Genomic DNA, 14,992 nt, shown 5'->3' with positions numbered 1-14,992 from the left:
TTGGTAAATCAAATAGAAAAGTTTGAAAACATTGACAGATGCATTTTTGAGTATTTTTAAAGTACTGTAAAATACTTGGTTACACAAAAAACCCAGAAATGGTTTCCATATTTTGGTAAAAACGAATATCTTTTTCATGGCAAGGTTGACATTTGCACGGAATTGCTCATATTTAAAATGTCAAATTAGGCATTAACTTGAGCAGCTGTTGTCCCAGGCTAACTGTCTCTGTTTCACTGATGATTGCTTCTTTTTAAAAATACATGCACTCATATTTGCTGTAACATTGCATGAGCACATCAAGTTCAGCCGGAGAAAGAAATGGTGATTTCTTTTTTTTAAGATGTTGCCATGGTCACTCGTAATATCTGCGGTCCATTGATAATGCCTTTTTAAAGTCACGGTGTGCGCGCTTAAATCTGAGTTGGTCTACTCAAAGTTGATTGATCTAACTCAGATCCGCTATTCTGAAACCGAAAACTCTGAGTTTTTAATCTCTCGGTAAATCAACTCAGAGTTCAAGTTTAAACTCTGATTTGTTTGAACCTCCTTACTGAAACAGGCCCCAGAACTACATTGCAGCTTTACACATGAAGGTGGTTCACTGAATGAAACTGCCCTCAGATTATTGAAAGTAATTTTTTAAATGTAATTTTTCTTATGTCAGTGTCAAATATTAAGTGAACTTTAAATCCTCAAACAGGTGCCAGTTAGATCGCTCCATGCGAATACCCTGGAGCAGATGCTAGCCACGTTTACGCAACCCTAGAAAAGTAATCTGATTGGCTGTTGTTGATTTTCGATTAATTGCACAGCCCTAATTTGTTTGTCATAAAACACTTGGCCACTGCTGTGCGTGCGTCCTGTTAGTTGGATTAAGGTCATCAAAAATCGCTGTTTACATGGTCGACTCTAAATCAGAGGATTGTCTTAGTCATATTAAAGTATTGGTGTCCATGTAAACATACTCGGTGATGTAATTAAGCTGTCACTCACTCCGATCATAACCTCTAGCAAGTCTTTCACTTTCTGTCTGTCTGTCTCATCTTGAGTATTCATTGTTTCTCTGCGTTCCTGCCTCTCTTTCGTTTCTTTGAAACTTTCTTCTCTCTTTCACGCTTCCTTTAAGTCCTTTTGCTGCGTGGTGAGTTGCTGAGTTTGTTGTCGTGTTCTGCTGTGTGATATTGTAGCTGATGTCTTTATTCCTGTAAGTGAATGATGCATGTTGCTTGTTTGGTAACATTACATTAAGATCCCATTAGTTAACATCAAGGTAGTGCATTTGCTTAAGATCATCATTGGTTCTAGAATGTTAATGTTAGATATTAAAAATACAGATTTCAGTGTTCATTTAGTTTAGCTTAGGTCAGTTAAGAAGATATAAGCAGATCTGTTTAGAGAGTTGTTTGAAAATAATTTCTCAATGTTAATACAAAAATGGGAACTTACTGTAAAGTGTTACTTCAGTGTTTTTGTTAGCAAATGATGTGTAATAATGTATGCGTTTGGTAAACCGGTTTATATTTGGAGATGTACTATTGTCTACCTGTTTGTTCACCCCCTTTTTCAGAATTTTCTGTATTGCATTATCAGTGTCATGATCAATATTTGCTTATTGAAAACAGTGTATTGTTCAGGAGCTGAAGTCTGTCTGAGGGTGCTTTCACACCTACACTTTTGTTTCCGAACCTGGCGTGTTTCCCCAGTTAGCGCGGTTCGTTTGGCATAAGTGAATCCTTCAATCGCGCTCCGATTCATGCCAAAACAATCTGTCCGAGATCGCCTGAATGAGGTGACCAAGTCTGGAGCGGATCAATTGTAGTGAGAAAGCGATACAGTCCGAGCCTGGATATACCACAGTGTATCATGGATATGATTTATGAATTATGACTAGGGTGGGATGCCATTCCTATCGGTAAATTTGTGTTTCATTTACGAAAGGGAAAGCATGTTAACTATCAACAAGAGCTGTTTATCCGTTAAGAAATTTGACCGAACTGCAGTCTTGGTTTATCTGTTATTTCTCTCAATAATGTAAAGCCTATAATACATGATTCTAGCCAACAGCTCTGTATGAAAGAGTCTTACCTCTGATTTATACTTGGAGACGACCGTTTCAATCGTTCAAAATCAAAGAGCAGCTTTTTCCTTATATGGGTTTGTTTGACGTCATAGTACGGTACGTTTAGCTAGTGTGAACGTGTCTTCTGAACTCGGGTGCTCACCTGTAAACTGTACCCAAGGCCGTCTGAAAGAGGTGGTCTGGGGTACGATTCATGCGAACGCTGGTGCGGTTCACTTCTGATCTGAATGCAATTGTACCAAATAACAGATGCAAACCGCCAACTGTACAATAAACTATCGTTTTCATAACGTTCATTTGTGTGTGTGTGTGTGCCGAGCTTGTACACCGAGACTAATAACCACACACACTGAATTAACTTTGGCTGAGGCACCGAATGCAGCCGCTGACCCGAAGCTCCGCCGCGTGTACCCCAACAGAAACCCACGCCGCGCAAAGCCGCTAACCTGAAGCTCCGCCACGTGTACCCCAACAGAAACCCACGCCGCGCAAAGCCGCTAACCTGAAGCTCCGCCACGTGTACCCCAACAGAAACCCACGCCGCGCAAAGCCGCTAACCTGAAGCTCCGCCGCGTGTACCCCAATAGAAACCCACGCCGCGCAAAGCCGCTAACCTGAAGCTCCGCCGCGTGTACCCCAACAGAAACCCACGCCGCACAAAGCCGCTAACCTGAAGCTCTGCCGCGTGCACCCCGACAGAAACCCACGCTCAGAACTCCGAAATGCACAGCGCCGTGCCACGCAAAAGATACAAGCAATAATTCCGATTACAGCGATAATGTGGAGAATATTGATCTTGTGTTCAGCCCAATGAGCTTGTCATCTAAAAATAGAGCAAGGGTGTTCCTTTAATGATATCGCTTTGACTCACACGCTGAAAATGGCGGACGTGCAACAAGAAACTGAGGATATGATCGTGACGCAAGACTGTCAATAAATATTGGTGGGCAGGGGGACCGCACTCCTACGTAAAGTTGCGGTCGGTCTGAAAACCGCTCCAATTGGTCCACCGTTTTTTTTTTTTGTGGTTAAATTGAAACAAAAGGACTTTGTGTGTTTATATCAGCCCAATATGACGGTCTATACACTATACTTTCACACATGTTTGTCCAAACAGCTTGAAAAGTAGATTTTTCAACATAGGTGCCATTTAAACAAACAAACAAACAAACAACCATGCACAAAATACACAACCCTAAAGCATAGATCAAATAAACGGCAACAACACCAGCACGGCTCCTCAGCAGCGGCTGCACAAGACACGCACAGAAGTCTCAGACCTTCATCAGGACAAGACACGTAGAGATTTTCAACAAGTACGGGTCATGCTCTCAAGAGAGACAAGATCAGGAAAAGGAGACAGCAATTAGTAAAAATCAACAAACTCCCAAGCAACACAATGAAGATATTTGTAATAATAATAATAATAATAATAATAATAGGCGACGCAGTGGGTAGCATGTTCGCCTTACAGCAAGAATGTCGCTGGTTTGAACCTCAGCTCAGTTGGCGTTTCTGTGTGGAGTTTGCATGTTCTCCCTGCCTTCGTGTGGGTTTCCTCCGGGTGCTCCGGTTTCCCCCACAGTCCAAAGATATGCAGTACAGGTGAAAAGGGTACGCTAAAATTGTCCATAGTGTATGAGTGTGTGTGTGGATGTTTCCCAGAGATGGGTTGCGACTGGAAGGGCATCCACTGCATAAAAAAAACTTGCTGGATAAGTTGGCGGTTCATTTCACTGTGGCTACTCTGGATTAATAAAGGGACTAAGCCGACAAGAAAATGAATGAATGAATAATAATACTAATAATATTAATAAAAAGTAAAAGAATAAATAAAGAATAAACCGTGACAGCGGGACTGAGACAGGGCAAACACAGTAATACACAGTGATGTCTGCCTGTCTCCTCCAAAAACAGCTTCTGCAGACACTGTGTGATGTTCTGAATGTTTATAATATGTTTGCGGCAGATGGACTCGAGTCGCTTTCTGTATGTCCAAAACCACAAGATTCAGTGAAAGCAGAATGGCCTCGATATGTGGAAGTCTTTCCATTTCGGTGCTTTGCTTTTGTGACCGTCACCTAGCAACGATCATAAACAAAACAGCAGCTCGATGACGCAAGCGTACCGAGGTTCAAAAGGAAAAAAGACAGTGTGAACACAAACCAACCGAGGAGGTGGCAAGCGGGGACAATCGAACTTGGGTACAGTCTAGGCAAGTGAACCAAGTGTGAAAGCACCCATAATGTCTTATTGCTCATCGCCATAAATTAAAATAAGGACGCATGAGAGCTGAACGGGACTCTGACCAATGTAAAGAGAGTTTACTCACATGTGACTTGTTTCAGCTCTTTTGGTCTGTTTAGAAACTTTGCCGTTTGAAAGTGAACCGCACCAAGAGCAAAGATCAACACATCATATCATAACAATTTTAATCCTGTTTCAGAACAAGAGAATTGATTTGCAGGTGTGAAAGCAGCCTGAAATCAGATGTGAAGCAGAAACATGTACAAGATACTTTGTCTCTCTGTCAGTGCGATTCTTCTCATATTCAACAACTTGAGTTAGGCTTGGATGATACAAATGTATGAATATTTGACCGTACACATTCATTTGGGCTAAACAATATATCGTTTCAGCATTGATTTCACAATAGTCACATCGCAGCTTATGATGAGTCTGATGTGACGTGTTTCTAGTCCAAAATTTGAACTCAAGAAAATATTATTTTACTTAACCCATCGGCAGTAGAGCTGTGCGGTTTGGAGAAAATATCTAGTTGTGCGATTTAGTTTTTTTTTTTTGACAGAAATTGTGATTTTTGGATTTGATTAACAATTTAATTTACATTTTTTTAGTCAAGCTTCCATCACATAAGGGCAAATATAGATGACCAAAACATCATTTACTCATTTTACTCATTATTTATAGTGTCCAACACATTGATATTAATATTAAATGCTACTTTTGTGCCTTGATTAGCTTTTTTTTTTTCTCGGGTTAAAAATCTTGAATGATTCCATCTCCACCTGCTGGTGGAAAAGCAGCTGGCGATCTTCAATCTGCAATCTTCTGCTTCTCCTGCAGTTCCCGGATGTAATGTTGAATTTTAACAGTCGAATTTGAGCTGCTGAATTAATGGAAGCGAATATTTGAACTGAAATAAAATGAGCTGAAGATTGCCTTTTGAATATTATACATCATGTTTTTTAAAGGGGTATTGAATATTTTGTAAGTGAAATCCAGAAATTGCATGTGAATTATTGAATTTATAAGTAGGAAAACGTGTTTGAAATATATTCCGTTGAAATATTCACAGCTTAAAAAAACAGATATGTTAAATTTCAGCACAATTCAAGTCATTAAATGCAAGAACTTGTTAATTCTGTGTATTATTCCTTACAGTTTGTGCTATTCAACAAGATTTTTAATTCAAGACTTTTGGCATTGATTTTGGCCCATAATAAAGTTTGTTAATTAACTTAAAAGATACTTATTTGATCCTGTTACATGGCGAGGAAACACTACAAAAACATGATATCCTTTCACAGTCAGTCTTGTGGCTGTTTTAAACATGCAATAGAGATAAAGTAAACTTCTCTTTATTTCCTTGTTCTCAATCTCTCTGTTTGTGTCTCCTGCTCCTCTAGTCATCCATTTCTCCTCTTCCGTCTATTGATTTTAATGTCTGCTTGTTTGTCTTCTGTTAGGTTGAGCAGTCTGACATTAGGAGACTCTGAGCGCAGGTCTTCTCCTGGCCAGCAGAGGGAAACACTGCCTGATCTCTCTTCAGACAACACCGGTAATGCAGATTTCTGTTACAAGCACATTTACACTGGGCATGCGCCAGTATGAGATTCTGACTCCGTGATAAACCTTGGAATTAAAAATATTGTGGTTACTGCTCTAAAATAAGTCCCTTTTTAGATGTCCTGGCAAAAAAACAACAACTTTTTTCCCCCATTGAACACAGTATATTTTATTCTAAGAAACATTTAAAGTATTTTGGTGCATGCAAAGTAAATCATTGAGTTCTGCCGTCTTCATTAGTTTGCACAGATTTCTATCTCTTGTAAAGGCATCTTTGGATGTCTTTTCTGTGGATATAAAGTAAAGCAGCTTCTCTGTTCAGGCCCATAGCATGCTGGGATGTTGGTGTATAAGTGTTTTGTTTTGTCAAATGTTTCCTGAATCGTGAGCTGAACAGTAGCTTTTGATGTAGATGGTCGTCACGATTATAAAGATGGTAAGTCAAGGCGAAAGGGAGTAACATTAATTTTGGGTGAAACACACAAGCAAACACACAATATCAACAAGTAAGGGACAAAATACCAAGACTAACTAAATGCAGTAAAGTGAGTTTATTTACAAAGATAGTGATAATAATAAATGCAAAAATATGTGTATAGAAAGAACATTAAATATTTACTAGGACATATTGAAATTTGCAGATAACAAATGGGACACGACGTTTGACCAGATAGATGGGAGAGTTGGAGAAATGAGATGCGGGCGGCCTCCTAACAATAGAAAAAATAAAGCAAAACAATCTATTGGCCCAACATCTATCCTAACTATCCAGAAGAAAAATACAGCAGTTATTGAAAAGAAATCTTCCCGTCTATTACACACTACCTAACCTACTCTAATATACAATGAGAAAACAAAAGTACAGTGGGTGGAGCACGCCCTTACCTAGTGTGTCTAACAACAGAGATATTCAAATTACATGTGCACAATGTATGTCGCGCGACATTCTTACCTGTCCCACTCTCAGATGCACATGACACTGACGGTAGACAAATGGAGAACAGACAAATAACAACGGACAGATACCAAACTGTGACACACAGTAAACGAATATCAAATTCACTGACTGTAATGGAAATTCATTTTTAGATGAGCTTTATATGTTAGAAAATTGTCTAAGACTCATTATTACATGTGTGTGTATCTGTGTTCTCCATATGTTCATCATAAAACCTATGTGTACATTTTTTATAGATAACTATATTTCTTTAGGTGAAAGCTTTTTCATTATCCTAAGAAGGATGTGTGGTTGTTATGAGCATATCGCACGAACAGCAGAAGACGCCTGACGTTATTGTAGATGAGGCCTTATTGGGAGTTGACCTCGTTAGCAGTACAAACTAGATAAAAAGGGGAACACACTTTGCTTTAGTATCTCACTCTGCAGAAACTGTTGTTGCTGTATGACTGTGATCTTTATAAAGAATAAAACTTGTAAAAGACATCCCGGGTAGGACTTTGTTTCTTGACCACTGAGAGAGCCTCCTTAGAGAAAATAGCCACTACACTGACACACAGCACAACACAGAAATTCAGGGAGTTCCTCCAGAGTAGCGTCCTGTCACCACTTTTATGCCACGGTGGCTGCGGCTGGATTGGAGACCTTGGGTGATGTCAGGGGGGGCACGGCAAACAGCTGGGCAACGGTAGGCAATCGGAGCCCCTCTATGAGTGGAAGCGGGAGCGAGGTAGAGAGCGAGCGAGCATGGAGAGAGAGAGAGAGACTAGCAAAAAAAAAATTTGCGCAAAATGATTGCGCAACACAGGAATGTAACATCCTCACCCTAAAGAACAAACATTTCATGATTCTTACTCGTGACAGCAAATAAATAAATCCTTTTCTGCTGGAGATAATGTTGCCCCCAAACTGCTGTAAACCTTGAAACTGGTTATCGTGCCATAAATTACCCATATTGACCGTAAAATACACAAGATGAAAGTTTGAGCTTAAATCAGGGTTTCTGCGGGGTCTTAAAATGTCTTAAATCTCAAAATCTAAATTTTAGGCCTTAAAAAGTCTTAAATTTACTGATTTACTGAAATGTTGTGCTGTTGGTTTTAAATCTTTTTTTTTTTAACGGGTCTTAATTTTCCTTGTTTATTTATTGCTCCCAATCTGGCCAGAACACAATCACCAACAGTCCATCTCAATAAAACTTTAAACCTTTTAATAAAAAAGGTCATTTTGAACTTCATGCAGCGTAACACTTTCATTATTTTCTATACTATAACATTTGTTTAAAAGTGCTCCATGTGTTCACAGCAGAGGACACCGACCTGGACAGGTTTTTGTGCTTAGATTTAGTTTATTATAGTATTTAAAATGTTCAAAAGAGTCCAGTGTGCAGCATCCACTTGAATGATGTGACGGCAGCCACAGGACAACAGCGCCAGGGCGCTCACCACACACATTAGCTATTGACAGTAAAAGAGACCGTGATAGTGCCAATTTGGTGGAATGGTATGATTGGGAGGCCATGATCGTAGGGGCCGATAGAGGGACTTTGGTCAGGACACCGGGGTTACACCCCTGCTCTTTCACGAGAAGTGCCATGGGATTATTAATGACCACAGAGAGTCAGGACCTCGGTTTAACGTCTCATCCGAAAGACGGCGCCCACTGACAGTGTAGTGTCCCCTTCACTTTTACTGGGGCATTAGGACTCACACAGACCACAGGTTGAGCGCCCCCTGCTGGCCTCACTAACACCACTTCCAACAGCAACCTATTGTTCCCTAGTGGTCTCCCATCCAGGTACTGACCAGGCTCAGCCCTGCTTAGCTTCAGTGAGTAACCGGTCTTGGGCTGTAGGGTGATATGTCTGTGATTGAAAAAAAGTGTATGGATACAGCTAGAGCTTGCTTGTTTTTACACAAATATCTAAAACATAATTTTTTTTATTATTTATTTATTGCTGTGTTATTAAATGTATTTAAATTATAATCATTTTTTGATAGGGCAAATAAAAATCTTTTTACATTTGTGCCATTCTTTAGCATTTAGCCCTTCATGAGTCTAAAATTTCATTCGTAATTGTCTTAAAATGTCATTTAAAAGTCTTAAATTTAACTCAGTGAAACCCTGTTATATTTATCTGTTTATATTCATCTACTCATCTTTATATTTTCTGTTCCTCCTGATTTGACAGGAACGGGTTTGGTCCAAAGATGCGTGGTCGTGCAGAGGGACAATCTGGGGTTTGGCTTCACGGTGTGCGGAGAGAGAATCAAACTGGTGCAGAACGTCCGGCCGGGTAACAAACACTCTTTGTTTTGGGTCAATAAGATTTTATTTGAAGTTACATTAACACTTTAATTTAATGTGAGTTTGTTAAATTGATCAAAAGTTATAGAGTGCAGATTTTTAAGATTTCAGATAAATGCTGATTTTCATCCAGAAATCTTGAAATACATATATCACAGTTACCACAAAGGTTTACTAATAATTGTTTTGTACATTGATATTAATGAGACATGTGCAGCCAGTCATTATATTAGAAAGATTTCTGAAGAACAGTGTGATATTACAACATGATCTCACGGCAATTCGTAATTTTTTATGGAGACAGATAAGACTCATAAGTAATTCACGCAAAAGACACGATATACACATGCGTAGCCAAATTCACGTGCGTAAAATATTTATTTATATTCACAAAAAAATTTCACGTGCACAAAATAAAAATACATTTTCATAAAATACGTTTCACAAATGCAAAACACCATTTGCAAATGTATAGGAGTGTACAAAAAGTTTTGAATGTTTAAAACTTGCGAGTTCCTCCTGAATGAGAATGTGCAAATCCACTTTCACGTACGACTCCCCCTGGATACGTGTGTGAGTATTTTTGAGACTTTCCTGCCAGAGGCAGGGCAACTTGTACCTTTCAGCCAATCAGAGGAGAGCTGTAGTCAAGGACACCCAGTCTGCGCTCTATTTGCGCAGACTGTTCCTCGTCAGCATGGCGAACGGAGAAAGCAGCAGTCGCAGTCGCACTTTTTTTCATTTATTTATTTATTTGACCATAGCCTTACTCTTTTTATCCATTATTTTGCCGCAGCTCCGCTCTTCTTATTTATTGTCTCACAGCCCCATGAGTAAACCTTAGCCTGCAGGGTAATGATGAGGATTAACTATTATTCCGGTCTAATAAACCATATTAGGGCTGTTGTGGTCCAGCGGTCAGTGCGTTGGGTTCCTATGCCGTCGACCCGTGTTCGTTCCTCACCTGAGTTAGTGTTTTTTTTTTTTTTTCTTTTTTATTGTTAAGACATACAAAACTGTTAGGGTTGTTGAACATTTGAAGTTCTAAAGCAGCTGTTTTCTTGAAAAAGACGTGATAGTGTCATTAGAAACTGAATTGGAAATTATCTTATTTTAATATAGTCAGTCGTGAACTGAGGTGGGCCGGTCAAAGGCTTGAAACTCCAGGGCTGAAAAGGAGTCCCACTCCAGCCCTGGTTATATCCAATGAATTAAAACAGGCTTATGTTGTGCTTTAGTAATATAATATGTAAAATATACCCTATCATTCCGTAATATTTATATAAATAATCATTTTAAATGATGCTTATGCATTTATTTTTTTATTAAGCTAGAAACTAAAAAATTTACAATGAAAATATGACAACATAAACTAAGTGTTTTATTGTGTATATTGTGTATATTTATTGTGTATATGTGTATATTGTGTATATGTGTATATCGTGTCTTTTGCGTGAATTACTTATGAGTCTTATCTGTCTCCATAATTTTTTGATTTAGTGGCTAATTCCTTTAAATTTGTACAGTCTCATTCTACAATTTAGTATGATTTAGTATGATAGTGCATGTTCTTCCTGTGTTCACGTGGGTTTCCTCCGGGTGCTCCGGTTTCCCCCATAGTCCAAAGACATGCGGTACAAGTGAATTGGGTAGGCTAAATTTCCCATAGTGTATGAGTGTGTGTGTGTGAATGTGTGTGTGTGTGTGGATGTTTCCCAGAGATGGGTTGCGGCTGGAAGGGCATCCGCTGCGTAAAAACTTGCTGGATAAGTTGGCGGTTCATTCCGCTTTGGCGACCCCCGATTAATAAAGGGACCAAGCCGACAAGAAAATGAATGAATTGTTTTCAGGTACTCTGTACACCTCTGCTTAAAGGGTTAAACAAATAACACACAGCACTACTACAGGCACAGAAAATTTTGCGCTGTTATAATACCCTTACCTTATAATAAGTTTTGGTGCGATTATCACTCGATTAAAAAAAAAAAAAAAAAAAAACACGACAATGTTTTGGTGTGGCGGGATCAATTTTGGCTAGGCGCCCCGTCATGGAAGAATCAATGTAGCGGAAACTATGGACTTTATTATGTTTGAGACGTATGTTTGCGATTTATTAGACCATTTTTTTCTTCTATTAAAATCAGGCATTCGTCATTATCAGATTCACTCTCGCATTATATTCAACATCATATAGGCAAGAGTAGTTAAACTGAAACTGTTAAACATTTAGGGCTCTATTTTGACGGTCCATGCGCAGAGCGCAAAACGCAGGGCGCAAACGCTTTCAGGGCGTGTCAGAACGCGTTTTTGCTAATTTAAGGACTGGAAAATCTGCTTTGTGCCATGGCGCATGGTCTAAAAGGGTTGAGTTTATTTCCTAATGAGTTATAGGTGTGTTTTGAAAATAAACCAATTAGAGTCTCATCTCCCATTACCTTTAAGAGTCAGCTGCGTCGCGCCAAGAGCGCATTCGCTATTTACAGGATGCAAAGTAAGTCTAAGTGGAAAAAATGAGCATTTCACAAGCAAACAGTTAACAGGTTTTTTAACAGAAAACTGTTAAACAGAGCATCTACTGCGTGAGAATGAGAGATAATGGATTTACTTTCACATTCGCTCTTGGATAGGGAAACCTTTATGCACAGACATCAATTAGCATGAATAATTTTGTTTTTTAAGCGCAAATATTCGTTTCAAAACTATTTCTAAATTCAGTTCTAATTTCCAGCAAACGAATAAATGAACAATAATAACAAAGTGTGCTCAAAAACCTGAGTTATATCCTAAAACACATGCTGTGCCCCATATGGTCTAAAACCTGACAGGTGGACAAATCTATCTATATAAAACAGATATAAATATGGATATAATAAATAATACTGCTAATAATAATAACATTATACAAAAGCAAATTGTTATGAATGAACTGAAAAAGCCTCCCGAGATGAAGAAGACATAAAAGCAGTGATTTTTCATATTTATGTCGGCTAGAAAATAATGTGTTTTGTAATATTTTAATCCTTCATATTTATATCCTATATCTATTCTTATTATATCCTATATATATCCTTAATATTTAAATTTTTTCATATGTAAAGATATTTGCCTGTTGCTCTCTTGTGCGTATTAAGTAGTGCGTAAGCGAGGCGCAACTCTGCGCCAGAGTTTAGACCGGGTTAGTTTTGGTCTAATGAAAAATCTATTATAGTTTCCCAAAATAGCAACGCGCCAGCAGTGCGCCTCAGAACGCCTCCCTTTTTAGAGCAGAACGCCTATAGGCGCACAAATGAGCGCTAATGCATTTGCTATTTAAACAGCATAGCACAACGCCTCAAAACCACTCTTGCGCCAAGCTGAAACTACCAAAAGACTACTGCGCCGTGCCTTGCCCCACACTGCGCCGGGTGTATGATAGGGCCCTTATTCTCATGCACGACACGCTGTGTTCGTTATGAAAGACATATCAAATGCTTATAATGCCGCATCTACGGGGCTCATGTTTTCGGATATGAACCTAAGCGTCTGAAATAAAAGGAAAAGTAATAATCTCTTATCATCTGCATGTTTTGTTTTGTGCTGTCAGGTGGAGCAGCGGTGAAGGCTGGAGTTCAGGAAGGAGACCGAATCATTAAGGTTTCCTCAAACACGTCATGCTCTGTCATTGTAGCACTCATTTATTGATTAACCGACCCACTCACGTCTGCTTGCCCTTCAGGTCAATGGCTCCATGGTTTCCTCCATGTCCCATCAGGAAGTGGTGAAGATGATCAAATGTGAGTTTTGTGTTTGTGTTGTTGCAAAGTCCCTTTAAGGCAAGTCATTTCACTCTGCGGCCATCTTTGAAAAGCCACTAGGGCCTCTCTTATTGAATGGGGAAACGTCAAATTCTCCAAAACTGCTTGCCAAGCTTACGATTACATTTCATATTAGGAAACACCAATACAATTAAACAGCATTCGTCTCTTTAGTTTCATTTCTAAACATTAGAATCAAACAAAATTCTGCAGAAACCCGCTTCTGGACTGAGCCCCTCACCCTGAGCATCATCAGTCTATAGCGAATTCTGATTGGCTCCTGTACTAGAAGGCAAGGCTTCATTCGCCATATTGACCGTTACGCTAGATATCAACAATTAATACAATGTGCGTCGGCGCCTCGTGCACAAGTGATAAACATTAATTTGCTAGCATTAGCTTGGTGCATATGCAATGTGACACGTCCGACCAGCCAGTGCAAACTCTAAACAACAGTGCAAGCATGGCAGGTTCATGAACAGTTATGTTTGCATTTACATTTAGTCATTTAGCAGACGCTTTTATCCAAAGCGACTTACAAATGAGGACAAGGAAGCAGTTTACACAACTATAAGGGCAACAATGAATAAGTGCTATAGGCAAGTTTCAGGTCTGTAAAGTCTAAGAAGGAAAGTATTAGTACTTTTTTTTTTTTTTGGGTAAGTTAGTGTGATATCCAGAGAGGCAATTGCAGATTAGGAAGTGAAATGGAGCCTAAATAGTTGAGTTTTTAGTCGTTTCTTGAAAATAGCGGAAATAAACTTACTTTAGAAGTTACACACACTCATAAGTTCGGCTGTGATGCATCTGGCGACTCAAATACCTCTCACGAGTGCTCCGTAGCACTAAAGCGAAACGACAAGTTGCGTCAGTCTCTGGGGGCGGGACTAAGGTATAGCTGTCAATCATTTCTAAACTACTATTAAATCCCTGAACATTTTCAACACAATTATGCCTCGTTTCCACTGACTGGTACAGTACGGTACGGTTCGGGTCGGTACAGGTCACCTTTATCAGGCTTGTGTTTCCACCACAAAAGGTACCCTTTTGGTGAGCGTGGTGTACGACAAAGTTTAAGTCGACGTCATGCACGCTCAAGAAAATGTCTACAGTAAAGCTGTACGGGTCTTTCACATATCATAAAGAGCAGCACTTCTAATGCTGTGTTCACACCAGACGCGGAACACGCTATTCGCGCGTAAATACCCGCGTGAACATTTGAGTTTACTCGCTTCATTCGCCCGTCAAATCCGTTTCAATCGCGTGTCAAATTCACTTCAAAACAGACGCGGATTTGCGTGATGGGCAGGGCTTCTGTCTGCCCGGTGGCTCTAGCTTCATAGCTAAAAGGCTAACATGGATTTTATGAAGAAAATAACAGTGTTTATGTGCTTTATGGAGACTGAAAAACAGCGTCGATTCGTTTAGGGTCCTGTATGAGTCCACTGCATCCTTTCAGAGGTGCATCCAGCTCTGTGAGCTCATAAACTTCTCCAGAAACTGAACCTGGATGACGGAGACTTTTAGCGGTGCCTCTGACTGAGCCAAACCCAGTTTGATGACTTGTTGTCGGTGTCGCCTGGAGGATTTGCCCCAGGACACCATCAACAGGCACAATCACGCCCCCACAAGAACAAGCTTCTGATTGGTTAACGCGGCGCGAATGTCATTCAGATTTTCGAATTCGAGAGATTCGCGCGAAACGCTCGTTAAGCGCGTCAAATGCTCAATTCACCTCGTTCGTATCGCGCTATTCGCACCGCGCAATTCATGTCATTCGCTCCGCGCCATTCGCGTGTATCGTGCTGCAGGATGTCTATTCGCGCGTTTGTATTGACTTAAAGAGCCCATATTATACATGAAATAAGGTCATATCTTGGTTGTAAGGGTCTCCAACAACAGTCTAATATGCATGCAAGGTCAAAAAACACTTTCATGGTCTTATAATCTGCATTTATTTTTACCTAATTATCCCAGCGACTCCTGTATGAATCGTCCAGTGATTCATTTGTTCCCAAACCCCTCCTTAGCGCGGAGCTA

General features: G+C 39.8%; 1 protein-coding gene across 15 annotated transcripts in view; it reads left to right on the top strand.

Annotated features, from left to right (window-relative positions):
- Positions 1-14,992, top strand: part of arhgef11 (Rho guanine nucleotide exchange factor (GEF) 11) — a 106,882-nt gene that overhangs the window by 11,996 nt on the left and 79,894 nt on the right. For 8 of the 15 annotated variants that reach the window (XR_012382474.1, XM_073906859.1, XM_073906860.1 and 5 more), the window contains 5 exons: positions 1,130-1,144; positions 5,794-5,885; positions 9,043-9,147; positions 12,742-12,791; positions 12,874-12,931. Coding sequence is in view for 13 of the 15 variants with exons in the window: in XM_073906859.1 (XP_073762960.1) it covers positions 1,130-1,144; positions 5,794-5,885; positions 9,043-9,147; positions 12,742-12,791; positions 12,874-12,931 (320 nt within the window). In the remaining 2 variants the exon portion in view is untranslated. 15 annotated transcript variants of the gene reach the window in all.

Source organism: Danio rerio, chromosome 7 (genome assembly GCF_049306965.1).
Source record: "Danio rerio strain Tuebingen ecotype United States chromosome 7, GRCz12tu, whole genome shotgun sequence".
Taxonomy (NCBI): Eukaryota; Metazoa; Chordata; class Actinopteri; order Cypriniformes; family Danionidae; genus Danio; species Danio rerio.
This window is presented reverse-complemented; position numbering and strand designations above follow the sequence as displayed.